Genomic DNA, 22112 nt, shown 5'->3' with positions numbered 1-22112 from the left:
GCTAACCGGATGAGAGGAAACAAACCTCACAGTTGGGGGCGGGAAGTGACGAGGGGAGTCATGTGACTTTGCCGTTTGCGGGGCGATGATAACTGCCTCCTGCAGAGGCCGCTCCCCCAGTGGCGGTGCCGTTAGTTAGAACGGGGGCGGGGCAACCTGCGGGGGCGGGGTCCGCGCGTGTTTCCCGCGTCCACGCGCAGGGAGGCCGATGCGGCCCGGGCAGTTTTTTCCTCCGGGCGTTACTGAAGTGACCCCGCGCAAAGCCAGGCCACGCGAGGGGGGAGCCGCGTGCTCCCTCTGCAGCCGCGCTAAGCGCTGCTAGTTCGCTCGGCACTGCCTGTGCTGGCTCGGCCTGCAAGCGCCCTTAGCAACAGCGCCCTAGCCTGGAGACGTGCGGCCCACTCCTCCTGGCTTCCCCTCACTGCTCCTACCCAGCTCACTAGTGCCCCCCTCCCCATCGTACCCTCCTCCAGTGCTCCTCCCCCCCAACACCTGACCCACTCGTGCCATTCCACCCCATGGTTCCTCCCCAGGGGTGACCCGTGATTATAGGCCGACTCGGCCGTCACCTAGGGCGCCCCCTTCAACGGGGTGCCCGATGATATCACTCCATTGACGGCCGTGCAGCCAGGGGCGTTGATCGCACATTGCACTTAGGGCATGCCAGTTACAAGATCATGCCTAACCATGCCAGTTACAAGATCAAGAACACATATTCCTGTTCATTCAGAAATATAATTTATGCCATCATGTGCCTAAAGTGTCTGTCTGCTATGTACATTGGACAGACGGCTCAGACACTTCGCCAAAGAATCAATGCACACAAAACAGACGTAAGACTCTCTCACAGAGAGAAAGCTGTTGCTTGCCATTTCAGCCAGACTGATCATTCCCTTAATGATCTTAAAACATGCATAGTGCTTCAAAGAGACTTTAACTCCAGACTTCAATGAGAAGCTTCAGTCTTTCATGCTTAAAGTTGACACTTTATGTATGGGTTTAAACAAAGACTCTAATTATCTCACCCATTACAAAGATAGCTTCCCCAATTATCACCCTTATGTCATTACCTCACAGAAACTAACCTTCCCCCCTCACCCTCACTCTGTTCTAAAATTTGATTTGTCAATTTCACATGCGTTCATTTTTTTGATTGTATCACTTTGGTATATATGGTTGTGCCGATTTTCTTCCACATATTGATCTGAGGAAGTGGGTTTGGCCCACGAAAGCTCATCACCTAATAAACCATCTTGTTAGTCTTTAAAGTGCTACATAGTTCTGTCTTTTGTTTAATCCATCTTAGGTTTTGTGTAAGTATGATAACCCATCAGTTCTTACCACAGCACTGTTCAAAACAGCATAAAGAACCATACATGCCAGTCTGAGACTAGAGAAATGTGTATCTTACTTCAGTTCACTTCTAACTAACTTCCCAACATTCAACCCTTTCTGAACTGGGTTAGAAGTTTTGTCCTAGCTGCTGTTGTTGATTGACATCAAGGAAACTAAACTCCTCTTGATTTATACACTTCCCTCCCCTCCAGGATTTTCTTCTCAGTGCTGCCGCTTGCTGCCATTACTCTCCACAAAATACATCATTTAATCTATCAATTTTAATGTTATACTCTGCTGGATCTGTATATCCTAAATTGGTACACGCATCATTCTTGTATGTGAACTTAGAAATATGAAGTGTGAGTCTATTTATAGTTTTATATGTGCTAATGAGAGCTGTTTCTAGTGCCCTGGAAGCCTAATGACTAGTGATCAACTCAATGGTTTGTAAAAAGCCTGGCTTGTCCTGTAAGTGCAAAGGCGGTTGGACTAGAAAGACCTGTAACCTTGACACCTGGTACTGGAAATCCATTCTGAACCTGGATTTTTTCCATGGGAAGAGTGGATACCCTGAGGAAAAGTCAATTTAAGAAATGGGAAGCAATTCCCTTTTGTCTACTGCCTGGCACTCCCCAAAAAAGGGCTGGGGACCCAAGTATGAGAAAAAGAATTTGTCATTGACTTGAAGATTATGCCTAAAATAAGAGCATCTCTTTAGGGTAAGAGTGTACGTGCAATAAGTTTCTTGGTGAATTAGAACTAGCTATATCTTTTCATTTAAATGTAGTACCTTACTTTGATCTGGCTGTTTTCACTTGCACCATTTAAATCCTACTCTTTATACTTAATAAACAACTTTTGTTTACTATCTGGCCCAGTGTATATAATTGTTACCTGGAGAGAACAACCACTGTGCTTATCTCTCTTTCATTGATAAAGGGAGCTTACTTGATGGCTACGTCTTCACTGTGAGTTCTTCCGGCAGAAAATGTGCTAATGAGGGACTCATTAGCATAAGTCACAATCTCATTAGCATATTTTCTGCCCTTTCTTTTTGCACAAGGGCTTTTTGCACAAAAAGAAGCAAGTGTGGATGGGGTTTTTTTTGGCACAAACCCCCCCATTTTGCACAAGATCCTTATGCATCCTAAAGCTTCAGAGGGGTAGCCAAGTTAGTCTGTAACAGGAAAAATTAAAACAAACAAACAAATAGTCTAGTAGCAACTTAAAGATTAACAAAACATGTACATAGTATCATGACCTTTCATGGGCACAACCCACTTCTTCAGATGACTGGAGTGTTGGAAGTCCCTCCCTCCGGGACTATCTAAGAGGTAACAGTTTCAGAGTACAGATGGTCAAAGAAGGGAAGAAGCCAAAAGACTCAGGGGTGCCAAGGTACCATTCCCTCTGTCTTGCAGGTATAAATTATTTCATTTTTACATGTACAGGGGCACTGAATACCCTGAGCAGGCATTAGAAGAAATGGAATATTTAATGAAAGGCAACAGTAAAGCTTTTAGAGAAATCAAAAAAGCTTAGAATATTGCAGAATAATGGATATTGTTTTGCTTGCTTAGATGTACTTCATTACAAACTGGTCTTCTAACGCACCAGTCTTCATAAGCTTGATCAATTTTAAGTTGTTTTCAGATTCAGTTTTCCTTATCTCTGAAATATTCCGCTATGGGGGGAAAAACAAAACATTTTCTTTTAAAATATTTACAATAATGGAAATGCTCCAGTTTAAAGACATACAATTGCCACAAGAATCACATTAGCCCTTTTTTGCCCCAGCATGACACTGGGAGCTGATGTTAAGTTACTTGTTTACTATAACCTCCACATCCTTTTCAGAGTTCGTTCTTTCCAGAATACAATACTGGAATGTACTATAATTGAATGAAAGGCATCATAATCTAGCTCACATATTAGCATTTGCATCTGAATACATAAAATATTGGAATACCTATAGTTATTGAGTATTAGCAACTCCAAATATAGCTTCAGTGTGTCATTTGAAATAAACAGAATCTTTATTATATAAGTTTGTGGCCTTAAGAACCCTAAATACTGCTCCTTCAGATCAGCGAACTGCAAAAACTTTAAAGATAATCATATGCAGAAATCTCTCCTGGAATTACATAATGCTACTTTGTTTTCTCTGGAGGAAAAGATTAAACATAATAACAAAAGGGCAGGCCAACCCCCACCCTCGGCCGCCAAATCCCTAAGGGTGTGTCTACACAGCAGGGTTTAATTTGAAATAAGATACACAAAATGAGTGACATCAATTGCATAGCTTATTTCAAAATAGCTTATTTCAAGTTCTGGTACTGTCTATAAGCACTTATTTCAAAATAGAGCATTCTTCCTCTGACTTCTCTTACTCCTTATAAAATGAGGGTTACAGGAGTTGGAGTAAGAAGTCCTCCAGCTTGACAGTATTTTGACATTATATTGAAATAACTTCTAGCTGTGTAGACGCAGACTATGTTATTTCGAAATAATGTTAGTTATTTTGAAATAATGTTGCTGTGTAGACATAGCCTAAGAATCTGACCTAGCAAACACAAGCTAAGTCTACACTGCAATCTCAGATGTGACTATAGCTTGAGGGGACACACCTGGATGTACTAGCTTTAATTTAGCTAGAAGTGAAGCTGTAGCAATTCAGGTTTCAGCACAGAAGTCTGCGAGTAGTTATCCATGGTTCTGGGCAAGTTTGTACAGCCCATCCTGAAGCACACATTGTTGCCACTTGATATATCTACTCCCATTCCCAAAAATTGACAAAGGGGGCCCATCAAGGACATGTCTGATGGCCAGAGAAAACAGAATTTAACATATAGCGGCTCCAAGGCTGCTCTACCTAATACTTGGAACTAAACTGTCTCTTAATTAGCCCCAAAAGACAAAAGGCCTAATTCTCCATTGTCCGGCACCATGTGCATCTTTGCCCTAAATGACTGGTTTAAATGACTATATAAAATGCAGGGCAATAGAGATTCAGGCCCAGGAAATATACAAGAGGTTTAAAGTAACATTTGCTCCCTACTCCATGTATAGGAACAGAGTAACTAAGGACATGTCTTCACTTCCACACAGATTGACAATGTGGAGGTCGATCTTCCAGGATTTGACTTAGTGGATCTAGTAAGCACCCACTACATTGAACGCTGAGGGTGCCCCTCTCAACTCCGGTACTCCTCGTAGTTGTGAGGAGTAACTGAAGTTGATGGGAGAGTTTCTACCATCAAACTCCCTCTGTGGGGACGCCAGAGAAATTTGGCTTAAGGTAAGTCAACTCCAGCTACGTTATCTATGTAGCTGGAGTTGCGTATCTTAAGCTGACCTTCTTGTTTAGTGTAGACCTGCCCTAAGAATCAGGCCAATAATATTAACTATAATATTTTCAAATGGGCTGTTCAGTGTCCCCTTTACAAATTAACTATAATTATAGAATTATGAACAGTAAAAGCTTTTCTTTTTAAGAGTTGATAGATACCTTCATGTGTTTATTCAGTGGAAGCTGAAAGAGATTGATGGCATGTTTCTGACTCAGTAATATAAGATCCATTTTATATTTCCTTTTCATGGGCTTTCAAGATTTTTTTCTCAAATATTCCATTCAGTTTGCTGGAATGAAATGCTGCCTCTCACTTGTAACATATCTCTACAAGTTACATTCAGACAGACATGCACATGAAGTAATTACCCAGTTTCTCTATGGCTTCCACACATACACTGGGATACATGCCCTCTAAGTAAGTAGCAAGCAGGATGCACGACTCGGTCTTCACAGCTATCAAACCTCCATCCACCTAGATAAAGGAGAAAACTGGTTAAAAGTTGCAGGTTTCTTTTAAATATATACATACTATTTATCAATTTATGTTGGACATTTAAGTTGTGTATCACCTTCAGGAAGAGACAATACTATTATATAACTTAAATCAAGACATATTTTGATATTGATAGCAGATATAAATTCATTTAAGATTATGGGGCTTATATATAATTGTGTATTTTAATCAAGCTAAGTGAGAGGTATGCTGGTTTTCTATTATACTGCACTTTCCCAGGTTTATTCATAAATTAATGTTTACAAAGCACTTTGAAGTGACAAAGTGCAATGTAGGTGCTAAGAGCACCCCAAAATGCTATTAAAATGTTAATAAAATAAGTGTATGTGCTGTGTATAATTTGAAAGAATCCAAAAAGGCTTTGCAAACTACACATCTCTGAATCTCATTAATTTGCAATAATGAATACAAATCCCATTAGAAATTTCTTGATTTTCAGAAGTCAAATGCAAATGTCTGGGAGCACTTTTCACAATTGAATTACATGATGTCAATTAATGTGAGTTGAGCATTTGACTCTCAGGATGTGAGGATTAGCAAGTGTGTATGCATGTGCCGAGGACCTCTCAGCTACCTCTGGGGCGGAACATGTGTGCAGTTTCACAAGTTAAAAAAAACAGTGTAAAGCTGCCTGCACTGACTCAACCTCAGGGCAGACTGTAAGGAATCAGGATACTACCCCCGAACTGGCTGTGAGTTCTACACTTAGATTGCATCAACCAAGTAACAAATATAAACTCCTCAAGCATTATACTAACTTTAACATGGAGTCACAGTCCCCTTGAGTATTCCGATTGTCTCGCCACCTCAGTGAGCATACTTTTGTGACAGAGGGTCTCTTATACCAAGAATCACAGCAATACTCTGGTTACTCCCAGTCCCAAGGAACCTTTCACTTACCCGCCAAGTACATCTTGAGGCCACATCTCCACTTACCAGAGGAGCGACACTTTGATGATCAGTCTTCTGGGGTTTAATTTAGTGGGCTTACTTATTTACAAGGTTAAAGCAGTTAAACATATAGTCACAAATGAGCTACTATCTTAAGTTTCAAACAGTTATGGAAGCTTCTGTAATAAGCAAGGTCTATATATCCAATAGTGCTAACCCAGGCTAAGCCCTGGGGTTCTCTTGCTTATGCCAACCTTGTCCACCAGAGTCTAAGCAACATAAACATAATGGCTACGTCTACACTGGCATAAGTTTTCCGTTAAAAGCATTTTTGGAAAAGCGCGTCTAGATTGGCAGGATGCTTTTCCGCAAAAGCACTTTTTGCGGAAAAGCGTCCGTGGCCAATATAGACGCGCTTTTCCGCAAAAAAGCCCCGATCGCCATTTTAGCCATCAGGGCTTTTTTGCGGAAAACAGCACTGTGCTGTCTACACTGCCCTCTTGCGCAAATGATTTGTGCAAGAGGGATTTTGCCTGAACGGGAGAAGCACAGTATTTCCGCAAGAACACTGATGATCTTACATGAGATCGTCAGTGTTCTTGCGGAAATTCAAGCAGCCAGTGTAGACAGCTGGCAAGTTTTTTCACAAAAGCAGATGATTTTGCGGAAATACTTGCCAGTCTAGACACAGCCAATCAGTTTCTTCTGTGTGGGATTTTTATCCCTCTCTGATATGTGCTCTGAGCTGCAAACTCAGCTGATAGGAGAAATCCACTTGCATGACTTATTTTCATGGGTAGCAAGAGGAAGGAAGGAAGAAGGGATACGAAGTCTTTTGTCCCTTTTGGCATTCCATAATAATCCATCTGCTGTCAATGGCCCTTTCCTGTTGGGCAGCTGCAGACTGACACTGAACACTAGTTAATGTCTCTCCCCTATCTGGTAATTTTACAGTCAGAGTAATACCTCTCAAATATTACTTCATGTCATGTTATTGGATTTTAGTAGAAAAATGCAGATCACTGCTCCATCCACTGTTGTGTGTTTGCCCTAAATTCTTGTAAGATGGGCTATGTGAAGAGTCTAATGAAAACTTATGCTGTGCTGATTCTGTCTCTCCTATTCATATACTTGTATGATTTTTTCATGTAAAGTTATAAATATGGTCTCTGTACTTTTATTTTAAATGCTTTCTGTCTGGGAGACAGCAGTGGCATTGCCCACCTATTATGAGGGATGGTGGACCAGTGAATGCTGCATGGACAATGGCTCTTTGGTGTTGCCAACTGACACATGAGGAGCACTGTGACAGGGCGCTCCCGCCCCGCACTCGGGAGGCCCGGGGAGTGAGCTGGAAGGTCCGTGGGGTGGCGGGCAGTCAGCATACTGTGGGATGACCAGGGATGACCGCGGACCCAGCAGCAGGCGCCAGGGGACGCGGGGAGCACGGGATGCCGCCGGAGAATGTCCCGGAGGGCGGGACTTGGGCGGTGTGGCTGGATGACGTCATGGCGGGAGAGGGGCGTTCCGGCGTCGTGGGCGCAATGACGTCGGGAAGCCAAACTGGCGCGGAGTTTAAAACCGCGCCTGATCCAGCCGGGGGGGGGGGGGAGGAGTGGCAGACTGGCCGACGCTGGGCACAAAGGCTGAGAGTGAGCAAAGGACCTTCGGCCAGGACTGGCAGTGGGGAAGGGACTGAGTAGGAAGTGGCCCAGGGCAGGGTCGTGGAGCCCGTGAACGGGTGTGTTTAGGGGCACTTCCCCCATCCGCTAGGCGGGGACAGGCTGTCCCTGCCTTCAGGGCCCTGGGCCAGGGTTTGGAGGGAGGGCAGGCCCAAATCCCCCTACTCCGCCCGGCAGGGTGAGGCGCTTTCGTGGTGGTGGCAGTCTAGATTATAATCGGAACTATAGCGATTTGTGATCAAGGGGCTGAGGCCCGGATTTACAGTGGGGAGAGGAGACAGAATAACTGGTGGGGGCAGCATAAATATATATTCTGAGAACTCACTTGTGGCGGGAGTAATATGAGTCCTTTACAAGCACACAATGGCCTCTTGCCTAAGAAGGACATACCTAGGTCCCCTGTGGCTCCTTGACTGAAAAAGACTTGGTGATCATGTGATCAGCTCTATTTTGATAGGTACCATCACTCAGGAGAACAATGGATTTCCCTCCATATGGGCAAGATTATAAAAGGTTCCTGAGGGTTTCTCCATCTTTGTCTTCATTCCTGCCCTCCTCTCCAGAAGCAACTATAGACAAAGGGCCCGGAAGGATCTATTGACACATCCTAACATAGGATGTACTCCAGAGACTTTTAAGCCAGCAGTTTGTTACATCTCTGCTATGATCCTGCATCAAAAACTTGGTGATTATTGTATGTAATGTGCGTCCTTTAACAATTCTACTCTCAACCTTTTCTTTCTGTTTATTAATAAACCTTTAGATTTTAGATTCTAAAGAACTGGCACAGTGGGTAAGATCTGAGGTATAAATTGACCTGGGAATGTGACTGGTCGTTTGCAATCTTTAAAACCTGTTTGGAGTTGGTGAGACTTCTTGCTGGCCAGAGTAGCAGCTGAAGTGCTCTGTGAGACTGGTTTGGTGCCTTACAGAAGAGGACCCCAGTCTTTGGCTGTGAGCAGCCCTGGATCTAAGCAGTTCGTCCTGATTGGACCCTCACAGCAGTGCTCCCAAACTTCCTGTTACATTACACTTTATATTATGGAATCTACTATATATTTGAGAATTTGTCTATCGTGTTTGTGTGTCTGTCTGTTTGTTCAAGAACTTCTCCTAACCAATAAGGCTGTGTCTAGATTGGCATGATTTTCCGGAAATGCTTTTAACGGAAAAGTTTTCCGTTAAAAGCATTTTCAGAACAGAGCGTCTAGATTGGCACGGACGCTTTTTTTCGCAAAAAGCTCAATTTGTGGAAAAAAATTGGCACGACCATATACACCAAAGTGATACAATCAAAAAAAGTGAACACATATATATATATTGTATTGTATCAGTTTGGTATATATGGTCGTGCCAATTTTCTTCCACAAATTGATCTGAGGAAGTGGGTCTGGCCCACGAAAGCTCATCACCTAATAAACCATCCTGTTAGTCTTTAAAGTGCTACATAGTTCTGTCTTTTGTTTTAGCTACACCAGACTAACACGGCTGTATCTCTACCCCTGTAAGTAGAAGCAGAGAGCTGCAGGCCAATTAGATGCAGCTGAGACGGAGCTGGCTCAGTCTGACTGGGGCCAGCTGACTCCTCTGCTGACTGACTGAGGGCCTTTAAAAGCCTCAGCAGTTGGACGGTGAGGGGAGAGGATGGAAGGGAGGTGGAGGAGAAAGAGATGTTTCAGAGACCAAACCCACAACAGCAGTAAGTGGAGGCAGTTAGGGTGGGAGTCTGAGGAGGTGTGGCTTGGCTCCCTACCACAGAGACCTGCTGTGAATCCCAACCTCTGTGGTTAGGAGCGAGAGACCAGCCCAGTGGTGGCCTGGGTAAGAGGGGCCCTTGCCACACTTGCAGACATCTAACTTTTCTAAGGAATTTTTAAGTTGTTCTTTTTTAATTTTATCTTCTAAACCTACCCCCATTGCCACTAGCATTCGCTGCTAGGCATTCCTTCATCAAACTTCTTGGTGAAGACTGAAACAAAGAAGTCATTAAGTACCTCTGCCATTTCCAAGTTTCCTGTTATTTTTTTTCTCCCTCTTCACTGAGCAATGGGCCTATCCTGTCCTTCATCTTCCTCTTGCTCCTAATATACTTGTAGAACATCTTTTTGTTACACTTAATGCCTCTAGCTAGGATTAAGCTCATCTTGTGCCTTTGCCTTTCTAATTTTGCCCCCACATACCTGTGTTGTTTGCTTATATTCATCCTTTGTAATTTGACCTAGTTTCCACTTTTTATACAACTCCTTTTTGATTTTTAGATCATATAAGATGTCCTGGTTGATCTAAGCTGGTCTCCTGTCATACTTTCTATCTTTTCTGCATAGTGGAATAGTTCGCTTTTGGGCCCTTACTAATGTCTCTCTAAAAAAACTGCCGACTCTCTTCAGTTATTTTTCCTCTTAGTCTTGCTTTCCATGAGACATTACCTACTAGCTCTCTGAGTTTACTAAAATCTACCTTCCTGAAATCCATTATCTCTATTTTGCTGTTTTCCCTACTACCATTCCATAAAGTCATGAACTCTATGATTTCATGGTCACTTTCATCCAATGTGATGAATTCCCCGCTTCATTTGCAATTGCGATATGTCTAATTTGCATCCCTTTTATGGAAAAGGGATGCAGACTAGACACAGCCAGAGAGTAGTTATTAAAGGTTCACAATCCTGCTGGAAGGGCATAACAAGTAGGGTTCTGCAGGGGTCTGTTTTGGAACCGGTTCTGTTCAATATCTTCATCAACGATTTATATACAGGCAGTCCCCGGGTTACGTGGATCCGACTTATGTCGGATCCCTACTTACGAACGGGGCTTTTCTCGCCACGGAGGACGCGGGCGGCGGGACCGCCCAGACGCGCCGCGGTCCTGCCGCCCACGTCCTCCACGGCGAGAAAAGCTGCTCCACATCTCTCTGGTCTGCTGCGGGGGGCCCCCCAGCAGACCAGGGAGACGCGGCGCAAAGCCGCGGAGGACGCGGGCAGTGGGACCGCGGCACGTCTGGGAGGTCCCGCCGCCCGTGTCCTCCGCAGTGAGAAAAGCTGCTCCGCGTCTCCCTGGTCTGCTGGGGGACCCCCCCCCCCCCCCCCAGCAGACCAGGGAGACACGGAGCAAAGCCGCGGAGGATGCGGGCAGCGGGACCGCAGCACATCTCGGCAGTCCTGCCGCCCGCGTCTCCCTGGTCTGCTGGGGAGTGCGCCCCCCCCAGCAGACCAGGCTATTGCGCCCCCCCAGCAGACCAGGCTTTTCTCGCCGCGGAGGACGTGGGCGGTGGGACCGCCGAGATGCGCCGCGGTCCTGCCGCCCGCGTCTTCCGTGGCGAGAAAAGCCGCTCCGCGTCTCCCTGGTCTGCTGGGGGGGAGGCACAGTTAGTGCACCCACCCCAGCAGACCAGGCTTTTCTCACTGATGCCTGGGGTAGAGCAGCTGGGGGGCTGCCGTGTTGGTCCCACAGCGCCGAGGTGCGGCGCTACTGGACCAACCCAGCAGCACTCCAGCTGCTCTGCCCCAGGCGTGTTGGATTCAGCCGCTGCTGGTCAGTTTCAACAGCAGCTGAATCTGGACGCCTGGGACAGAGCAGCTGGGGCGCTGCCGGGTTGGTCCCCTAGCTGCTCTACCCCAGCTGCTGCTGAAACTGATCAGCAGCTGATTCCAGGAAGCCGGGGGCAAAGCAGCTCTGCCTCGGGCTTCCTGTAGTCAGCTGCTGGTCAGTTTCAGCAGCGGCTGAATCGGGGACACATGGGGTACCTGACTTATGTACAAATTCAACTTAAGAACAAACCTACAGGCCCTATCTTGTACGTAACCCGGGGACTGCCTGTATTGGCATAGAGAGTACACTTATTAAATTTGCAGATGATACCAAGCTGGGAAGGGTTGCGACTGCTTTGGAGGATAAGGTCAAAATTCAAAATGATCTGGACAAACTAGAAAAATGGTCAGAGATACATAGGATGAAGCTGCTGCATAGCTTAGAGGCAACACTGGGGCTGTGTCTACACTGGCACGAATTTCCGGAAATGCTTAAAACGGAATACTATTCTGTTTTCAGTTTTTCCGGAAAAGGAGCGTCTACATTGGCATGCTGCTTTTCCGGAAAAGCCCTTTTTCCGGAAAAGCGTCTGTGGCCAATGTAGACGCGCTTTTCCGGAAAAGACTACTGGGCTGTCTACACTGGCCCTTTTCCGGAACAGTGTTCCGGAATAAGGACTTATGCCCGAGCGGGAGCAGAATAGTTTTTCCGGAATAGCAGCTGATTTTGTACAGGAGAGCATCGTTGCTTTTCCGGAAATTCAAGGGCCAGTGTAGACAGCTCGCAGCTTATTCCGGAAAAGCGGCTGATTTTCCGGAATAAGTGGCCCAGTGTAGACACAGCCTGGTTGTGGGATCTGGATGGGAGAAAGGGTGCAGGAGTGTGGTGGGGGGCCTGGGCAGGAGGAATGGTCCAGGAATGGAGTGGAGATGTGGGGTCTGGACAGGAGGTAGGGTGCAGGAGCAGTGTAGGCATGTGGAAGGGGGCTGTGGTGGGGTGCAGGAGGGAGCAGGGGATTGGTGCATTAACTGCATCTCCAGGGATACACAGGTGGCTCTGCACCACCCTACACTTGCAGGTACCCCCCGCACTGCTCCCATTGGCAGTGATTCCTGACCAGTGGGAGTGAAGTGTGGAGTCTGCAAGCCAGGGGAAGGAGAACAGCAACTCACACAGCTGCTTTCTCCCGCCGCCTGGTAGAGCCCACTGGCCAGATGCTGCTGGTGGCTTGCCTTGATTCAGCTTGCGAGACCTGGGGCTCTCCTCTGCCTGCAGCAAGAAGCCATACGTTTCCCATCCCTGCTCTAAAATTTCGGAAGGCATGTCAGATGCTTAAACCTTGGATCAAGTACTGTAGCTACCTTCAGAAATCTCACATTGGTACCTTCTTTGTGTTTTGTCAAATCTGCAGGGAACGTGTTCTTAAAACAAACATGTGCTGGCTCATCATCAGAGACTTCTGTAACATGAAATATATGGCAGCACAAAGGTAAAACAGAGCAGGAAACATAGAATTCTCCCCCTGGGAGTTCAGTCACAAATTTAAATAATGCTTTAAAAAAAACAACAAGCATCAGCATTGAAGTATGTCCTCTGGAATGGCAAAGCATGAAGGGACATACAAATATTTAGCATATCTGGCACATAAATGCCTTGCCATGCTGGCTACAGAAGTTCCATGAGAACATCTGTTCTCACTTTCAGGTGATAGTGAAAATAATGTATGGAAGCATACATAATATAAATAACCTTGATTCTATGAGGGCATGTCTACGTAGCAGGGTTTAACTTGAAATAAGCTATGCAAATTGAGCTATATCTTGTGTAGCTTATTTCGAGTTTTGGTGCTTCGGTATTCAAAATAGAGCACTCTTCCTCCGACTTCCCTTACTCCTCATAAAATGAGTAAGGAGTCCTCCAGCTTGACAGTATTTTGACATGTCAAAATAGCTGCCAGCTGTGTAATCGTGGACTATGTTATTTCAAAGTAACACTAGTTATTTTGAAATAATATTACCATGTAGACATAGTCTACATGACTGCCTGAACAAGAACTAAGATTGAGTGGATTTTTAAGCTCAGTCTAATGTTTTATATTGTTTTGTTTTTCAATACAGTTATGTAACAAAAAAATCTGCATTTGTAAATTGCACTTTTGTGATAAGAGATTGCACTACAGTACTTGTGAGATGAACTGAAAAATCCTATTTCTTTTGTTTATCATTTTTCAGTGCAAATATTTGTAATTAAATAATAAAAGTGATCTCTGTACCTTTTGTATTCTCTGTTGTATTTTAAATTAATATATTTGAAAAAGTAGAAAAACATCCAAAATACTTAATAAATACCAACTGATATTCTATTTTAACAGTGTGATTAAAACTGATTTTTTAAATTGCAATTAATTTTTGTCTCAATCACGAGTGAACTGTGATTAACAGCACTAATTTCTGTTTAATCTAGGTTATATCATTACCATTTTCCTTGTAGAGATGCTGTGCTATGCTTTTATTTGTTTGCTCCATATATTGTGAAGGTGCTGTGGATAGAAAGGTGGCAAACATTTTGTTTAACCTCTAATTGACTCTGCGCGTTAACATACATAGGAACAAAAGTGGAAAACTTTTAAATACTTTCTTCAGTGCTTAGGCCTATTTGCCATAAATGTTACCAACTTACATTTTTAAGATACATGGAGCAGTCATCTGCTCGGACGCATTTATAATGCTTCTCCTTGAAGTAAAGTCCTTCCTTTCTGACTTGCAGTAAGTTCTTGAAGAAAGCATGGATGATGACATGGACAGTCTGTGGCTGCAGCTAAATTGATAAAAAGAACACACTTTTGCAATCAACACACCTCTTCTGCGATGTTGATAATTAATCAAAGATGGTTTCATAAATAGATTATGACACAACAAAGGAAAATGGCTGAAGAACTTTGAAACTGGGCTTTAGTCCATGTATGAATGAATTGTATTTTCAGGCTCTGATTTAGAATCTGATTCACAAATGTTTGCACTTACCCCCATGAGTAGTCCCATTGATTAGAGTGGCACTACTCATGGTAAGCAATATGCCCACTAGTGTTTACTGGATTGGCCTCTTACTTTAAAAACTCTCTGGATTAGAGGACTCTGTGGTTGCACAATACTGGGCACACAGATCCCACATGTAAATAATAATTATCTCTACTTTAATATATAGATGTAGCTTTGAGAAACTCCAGCAAGTGAGCTTTTCAAATCAAGATGGAGCATTGCATGCTACAACCTGAGAATAAATCTTTCCCTGGTGTGAAATGCCATAAATCCATTGAGATCAATAGAACAATGAGAATCTACACTAGCAAGAATCTGCCCCAGTCTCCCTCCACCAACCACACTTCTAGAGTGAAAATGAATTTTAGCATTTTCGACCCTCACTGACTGCTACTGTCCTATGGATGACACTTCAGTGCACAGACACTATGGTGATGTGACCATATAAGTAAATAAGCAGACTTGACCCCCTCTGTTCAAATGTAACACAATATTAAATCAAAGTAGACAGGGGAAGCATTAATTTCATCATAGGATATAGTACTGTACTGCTCTATTCTGCTGTCTTCTTTGCTACCTTGTTGATCCTAAAATAAAATCAGCAGAAACAACAACAATAATAAACCATCTTGTTAGTCTTTAAAGTGTCTCATAGTCCTGTCCTTTGTTTCAGCTAGACCAGACTAACATGTCTGCATCTCTAGCAGAATCAAAGGTGACTGACCCAGTCCAAAGCACTAAAGAAATGGAGTTCTAACAATAAAACACTCTTCCTCCAAAGATCTAATATAAGATTCTTACAACAAATTTGACCTCACATGCCACTTCTTGGTAAATACTGTAGAAATGTGTCCATTTGGCTCAGCAGGTATGAAAACTGCCTAAGGTCACGCAGCCAGTGGAAGACTTAAGAATACTTAATCAAACACAGCAGTCCTGATAAACAGTCCCCTCTCTTATCCTTAACTCATTTTCTCACCCGTAACAAAATAGGGTACATTTAAATTTTTTTTTACTTTCAGTATCATTTGCTAAGACATTTTCCATTTTCTTACATTAAAGCCAAGGGTTGATGCCCACACACTTCCATCCTTTATTTTGATGATGGCTGCATGCTCTACATGTTTTGTTTTGATGAGGCAATCATCGAGCAAGGAAATAACTTGGTTCATTTTCCTTCAGTTCTGTGAAAGAAATCAGACATAGATGGGTGTTCAGTTCTTTCCAGATGTGCTTCAGAGGCCTGATCTTCCTCCTACTGGACCTTTGGCTGTTCTTGTGTTCTTCCTAGGAGATTTCCCTGGCGTTGCTCAGGTCCTTAACTCAAATAATTTTTGTTCTTCATTTAAATCATTGGTTTGGTTTGGGGCTGAGGATGAGAAGTTTCATATGCAGGCTGCCACAGAGAGAGAGAGAGAGGGAGAGAGAGAGAGGACTATTTCAACCCTTTTTCACTGCAGCAGCTTGGGGGCAGGTCAGAAGCTTCTCTCCATGGCTGTTGCAGCTCCAGTAGGCACAGCTAAGGGAGGGTTGGGTGCATGTCCCCTGTCAGGGGCAGGTCCAGATTCATCTGCCCCTTGCGCTTCCCAGACAGAGTGACAAATGCAGCAAACTGTGCAATTTCCCCTTGGTCCCTAATGAAGGGGTCACCTGAGGATGGCAGGCTTGGGCAGTCCTGAATGGGGCACACCCCCAACCAGCCACTTTCACCTGTCTGATGATTCTGTTTCTTTTCTGTATGGTTTTATGAGAAGCAATCCCATTCCAGGCACAACCCATTTTCCTGGCAAAACCAAACCCTTATCTTGCTTTAAGTTATGATCAGAGGAAGCTGTATATCGTATTTGGTGGTCCTAGCTCTTACTGTTTAGGAGGAGTTCTTGAACCAACGGACTCACAGATAGACAAATTCTCTCAAATATACAGGAGATACTGGGCTCAATACAAGGATAAGTGTGTGAAATTTAACGTAGTGTAATACATGGGATCAATCTCTCATGTATGATGGTCTAACTCTAAATACTATTCCAGTGGTTTAGAAACTTAGGGTAATGACCCAGTACTGGGTCGTGAAACCATCCCGATGCAAAGTAAGAAAAGCAAATATGGTAGGCAACCAGCTTGGCTTAACAATGAAATCCTTGGCAAGCTTAAACACAAAAAGGAAGCTTACAAGATGGATAGATGGCTGGGGAGGAGTATAAACATATTGCTCAAGCATGCAGGGATATAATCAGGAAGGTGAAAGCACAATTGGAATTGCAGCTAGCAAGGGATGTGAAGGATAACAAAAAGGGTTTTTACAGGCATGGTCAGTAAGAGGGTGGTCAGGGAAGTTGTGGGACTCTGGATGAGAGAAGTAACTTACTGAGAGATGATGTGGGAAAAGCTGAAGTACTCAATGCTTTTTTTGAGTCTTCACAGACAATGTCAGCTCCCAGACTACAGTACCAGGCTGTATGGGAAGGAGGTGGGCAGCTCTCAGTGGAGAAAGAACAAGTTAAAAACTACTTTGAAAAGTGGGACATACACAAACACATGGAGCTAGATCTAATGCATCCAAGGGTGCAGAGGGAGCTGGATGATTGATTACAGAGCCATTGGCCATTATCTTTGAAAACTCATGGCAATTGTGGGAGGTGCCGAACATTTGGAAAAAGGCAAATGTAGTGCCCATCTTTAAAAAAAGGGAAGAAGGACAATCCAGGGAACTATAGACTGGACAGCCTTACCTCAGTTCCCAGAAAAATCATGGAGGGAATCCTCAAGGAATCCATTTTAAAGCACTTGGAAGAGAGGACAATGATCAGGAATAATCAACATGGATTCACCAAGGGCAAGACATGCCTGACAAACCTAATTGTCTTCTACGTGGGGAAGGTGGCGGATGTGATATACCTTGACATTAGCAAAGCTTTCGATATGGTCTCCCACAGTATTCTTGCCAGCAAATTAAGGAAATATGCATTAGAGAAATGGACTGTAAGATGGATAGAAAGCTGGCTAGATTGTTGGGCTCAACAGGTAGTGATAAACCAATACCAATGTCTGGCTGGGAATCAGTATCAAGCAGAGTGCCCCAAGGGTCGGTACTGGAGCTGATTTTGTCCAATATCTTTCTTAATGACTTGATGAGGGGCTGGACTGCACCCTCAGCAAATTCGCAGATAACACTAAACTAGGGGGAGAGGTAGATACATTGAAGGGTAGAGATAGGGTCTAGATCATCCTAGACAAAGTAGAGGTTTGGGCCAAAAGAAATCTGATAAGATTCAACAAGGACAAGTGCAGAGTCCAGCACTTGAGACAGAAGAATCCCAAGCACTATTACAGGCTGAGGACTGACTGGCTAAGCAGTAGTTTGGCAGAAAAAGTCCTGGGGATTACAATGGATGAGAAGCTGGATACTCGTCAACAGTGTGCCCTTATAGCCAAGAAGGCTAATGGCATATTAGGGTGCATTAGAAGGAGCATTGCCAGCAGATCTAGAGAAATGATTATTCCCTGATGAGGCCACATCTGGAGCATTGCATCCAGTTCTGGGCCCCCCGTTATAGAAAGTATGTGGATGCATTGGAGAAAGTCCAGCAGAGGGCAACCAAAATAATTAGGGGGCTGGAGCACATAACTTATAAGGACAGGCTGAGGGATTTAGATTTCTTTAGTCTACAAAAGAGAAGAGTGAGGGGGTATTTGATAACAGCTTTCAACTACCTGAAGGGAGGTTCCAAGGAGGATGGAAAAAGGCTGTTCTCTGTAGTGACAGATGAGGAGTAAAGGTTTCAAGTTGCAGTGGGGGAGGTCTAGGTTGCATATTAGGAAAAACTATTTCACTAGGAGGGTGATGAAGCACTGGAATGGGTTACCTAGGGAGGTGGTGGAATTTCCATCCCTAAGAGGTTTTTAAGTCCCGACTTGACAAAGCCCTGGCTGGGATGATTTAGTTGGGGTTGGTCTTGCTTTGGGCAGGGGGCTAGACTTGATGATCTCCTGAGGTCTCTTCCAGCCCTAGGATTCTGTGATTCTATGAATGTCAGACATTAGGTCTTGATGCTTGAAAGGGGTTAGGTGATCAGTGTGGGTGCTAAGGCAGGCTTCCTGCCTCTCCTGGCACCGCAGATTGCACTGCTCCCCAGAAGCAGCCAGCAGCAGGCCCATCTCTTAGGAGTGGGCGGGGGAGCGAACAGGGCTGCCTCTACCCCAAGCACCAGCTCCACACCTCCATTGGCCAGGAACCTGCTGCAGACTGCTTCTGTGGTGCAGCACAGTCTGCAGTGCCAGAAAAAGCAAAAAGTCTGCCGTGGCACCACCACTGCACTGCTGACTGGGAGCTGCTCAAGGTAAGCCTTTTCTGCCCAGTTCTGACTCCCCTCGAAGCCGGAGCCCATTCCTACGTCTTCCCTAAAGCTCTCATCTTCAGCCCCACCCCAGAGTCCACACACTATTCAAATTATGTTGGGTCCCAGGCATCAAAAATTTACTTTAACTGGGGAAAAAGTTTGAAAACCACTGTATTATTCTATTCTGTGTAGGTTTTTATATCCCATTTGTCATTGTAGCATCTGAGCACTTTCCAGTAGTGCATTAAGCAATATGAGGGCCTACACAAATGTTAGGTGCTGTTTGTTCTCTTATCTGCTCCCTGGGGATAATTAACGATCCTTTCTAGCTTTATGAATTATCCAGTGTAGATTTATTTTTATGTTAAAAGAAACATTTTACTGAAAAAGTGTTCTGCTTAGTCAGGAGTCCAGTGAGTATGTGAAATCTAACAGGCTTTGGCCTGCTGAACTCCATGTCATTGTGCCTCTGGCACAGCACACAACTTGGAGCCCAGGGAAGAGGAACTAAACCACCTTTGTGCCCTTCCAACTGGCACAGACAAGGGCTACAGAGGTCCACTAGCCAGACATGGGAGCCTGTTCCAGTGTGTCTGGATCTCTTCTCAGGAAGTGGGTTGTGCTCACGAAAGCTCATGATACTATGGGCACACCTACACTGCTACACTATTTTGAAATAACTAGCACTATTCCGAAATAACTTAGTCCACATCTACCCAGCAGGCAGTTATTTCAATAGTGTCAAAATCCTGTCAAGCTGGAGGACTTCTTTGACTCCTGTAACTCTCATTGTATGAGGAATAAGGGAAGTCGGACGAAAAGTGCTCTATTTCAAAATAAGTGCTATGTGGACACTCCCTATTTCAAAATAAACTACACAACTGACGTAGCTCAATTTGTGTAGCTTATTTCGAGTTAAGCCTTGCAGTGTAGCCACATCCTATGTATATATTTTTGTTAGTCCCTTAGGGATGCAGCTATCCAGCAGGGCTTAACTTGAAATAACTACGCAAATTGAGCTACATCAATTGGTTGTTTATTTCAAAAGAGCTTATTTAGAAATTGGGAGCATCTACCCAGCACTTATTTCAAAATAGAGCACTCTTCCTCCAACTTCCCTTACTCCTTGTACAATGGAGGGTCACAGGAGTCAAAGTAAGAAGTCCTCCAGCTTGACAGGATTTTGATACTATTTCGAAGTAACTGCCTGCTATGTAGACACAGACTAAGGTATTTTGAAATAACGTTGGTTATTCTGAAATAATGTTGCTGTGTAGACGTACCCTAAGGACGGTGCTGCAGGACAACTGGCTGTTGAGAGTGCAGTTAGCTCAGGCTATGTCTACAGTACAAGATTTTTGCGTAAAAACCTGGGGAGCATCCACACCTCAAATGAGCTCTGGAGCAATTAAATGTGCAGTTAAACAGCAGAACAGAGGGATTTTTCTGCCGTAGGTAAATCTCCTTTTTCTGAGGCATAACTGCTTCTAGTGCTATAGCTATTTCGCAAGAAGGCAAGTGTGGATGGAAAAAAACACAGGTGCTCTGATGGCCATTCTGTGAAAGGCCATCGGAGCTTTCTTGCGAAAGAGCATCCAGCAGTGTGGACGCTCTCTTGCTCAAAAGCAATGTTGTCACGATCATGAGGGTTAGTCAGCAGACTAAGGGGTTAATTATGTCCCTTACCTAGCCAGGTGGAGTGGCCAATAGGAATGTAGGTAGGAATTTCAAAACGGGACAAAGGAATTTTTGGTTTTTCCCTCCTTTGTTCTGGGCAGCTCTCTCCAGCTATTGAGGGGGACAGACACTATTTCCCCTTCCAAGCAAAGACTCTTTCTTCACTTTCTGTAAGTAGGATAAAGTTTAGATAAATCTGTTAGGTTGTATTGTTTTATGGTTTGGGTATGGGATCTGATGTCTGTGCACTTTTTAAAAGATGTATGGCTTTTCTTTGTAACTAAGTTCTAGGCCCGTGGAGTTTCTCCAAGGCTACGTCTACACTGGCCCCTTCTCCGGAAGAGGCATGCTAATTTAGAACTTTGGAATAGGGAAATCCGCGGGGGATTTAAATATCCCCTGCGGGATTTAAATAAACATGGCCGCCGCTTTTTTTCCGGCTTGGGGAAAAGCTGGAAAAAAGCGTCTAGACTGGCGCGATCCTCCGGAATAAAGCCCTTTTCCGGAGGATCTCTTATTCCTACTTGCATGCCTCTTCCGGAGAAGGGGCCAGTGTAGACGTATCCCATGAGTATATTTTGTTACCTTTCCATCTAGTCATTATGCTTGCAACAGGAATATTGTGGTGATAATAAAAGTTTTCTCTTTTCTTTTTATTAACCTGGTATTGATTAATGGTGGTGTCCTGCTTTTTACTTTAGGGGTGAGATTTCCCCAAATGGTCTCTCCCCTGATTTCTTTATTAATATTTGGGTGGTGGCAGCGGAAGTTTTATTCCCAAAATCTAGGGTTTTAAGATTTTGGGGGGGGAAGTTTTATACCAAAACCTGGTACATAAGGTTTTGGGGTACACGTACTGGCCCCCACTTCTGCATTTATCCTGCAAGAGTGGGGAAGGAGCCGTAACGGATGTGTTTTGAGGTGTGGGTGTGCTCTTGCGCAAGAAGTTTTTGTGCAAAAAATCTAGGGCAAAAGGCTTCTTGCGCAAGAAGCCTGTAGCGTAGACGTAGCCTCTAGGTATAACTCCAGTGATTTGGCTTGGGGGTCCGTGGGGCTTGCAGCTTGAGCGAGCAGGTGCCCTAGGAATAGGGTTGCCAGAGGGGTTCAAAAAATACCGGACACACTCGACATGACATCACAATCGACATGACAGTTAATGTAGAAACTACCCGACATTTCTATTTTCTCAATTTGTTTCCTGAACAGAGAACTCCAATACTGGACGGTCCGGTTGAAAACCGGACACCTGGCAACCCGACAGGCTAGGAGCGAGGCCAGGGGGAGGATAAGTGCGGGTGACAACAGCGCTGCGCGGCCCAACCAGCTGCGAGCCCGCGCTGCAGAGAAGCGGGCGGGCTAGTTTTTAAACGTCTCTGTGATAAGGGCCCGCCCGCACGTCACCTTCCCCGCTCTTCCAACCACCGTCCGACCCGCTGCGGACGGCGACCCGGCTCCTTACCTAGTAGCAGCACCGCAACAAGTTACTCCACTGGAGGGCGGGCGTTTTTGTGTCCGTACCTTGATTCGCTGGGTCGGACCATCTTCTTTCCTGATTGGTGGAGTGCCCTGTCCCTCACTCTGGAGCGTCTCGGGCTGGAGTTGCCATGGGAGCGAGGGACGCGTCACCACAAAGGCGGAGGGATACGAGCTGTGGCCGCTGCCTCTCGCCGCCCCGCAGCTCGAGCTCGGAGAGGTTGTTTCACCTCTTTCAGGGTCGGTGGGGCCAGAGGATTCGTTCCCGCCCTGCAGGTGA

The 22112-nt window shown here is 44.7% G+C and overlaps 1 protein-coding gene across 4 annotated transcripts; it reads right to left on the bottom strand.

The window, feature by feature from the left end:
• Positions 1-2802: 2802 nt before the first annotated feature.
• PFN4 (profilin family member 4) lies at positions 2803-22026 on the bottom strand. Of its 4 annotated transcripts, XM_075923407.2 has the most exons (6): positions 21819-22026; positions 15607-15738; positions 15398-15526; positions 13984-14121; positions 5057-5162; positions 2803-3022 (listed from the first exon to the last, which is right to left on the bottom strand). In XM_075923407.2, the coding sequence occupies exons 3-6, from the start codon at positions 15512-15514 to the stop codon at positions 2994-2996; spliced, it is 390 nt and encodes a 129-aa protein (XP_075779522.1). In that variant the 5' UTR covers positions 15515-15526; positions 15607-15738; positions 21819-22026; the 3' UTR covers positions 2803-2993. The 4 variants fall into 4 exon arrangements, with proteins under 4 accessions (XP_075779522.1, XP_089633159.1, XP_006118602.1 ...); XM_089777033.1 differs by having other exon boundaries at positions 15398-15738; positions 21819-22025; XM_006118540.4 differs by lacking the exon at positions 15607-15738 and having other exon boundaries at positions 21819-22024.
• Between the last annotated feature and the right edge of the window lie 86 nt (positions 22027-22112).

This window comes from Pelodiscus sinensis, chromosome 3, assembly GCF_052426305.1.
Source record: "Pelodiscus sinensis isolate ZL-2025 chromosome 3, ASM5242630v1, whole genome shotgun sequence".
In the NCBI taxonomy this organism is placed as follows: domain Eukaryota; kingdom Metazoa; phylum Chordata; order Testudines; family Trionychidae; genus Pelodiscus; species Pelodiscus sinensis.
Note: the sequence above shows the minus strand (reverse complement) of the source record. Positions and strands in the feature narration are given on the sequence as shown.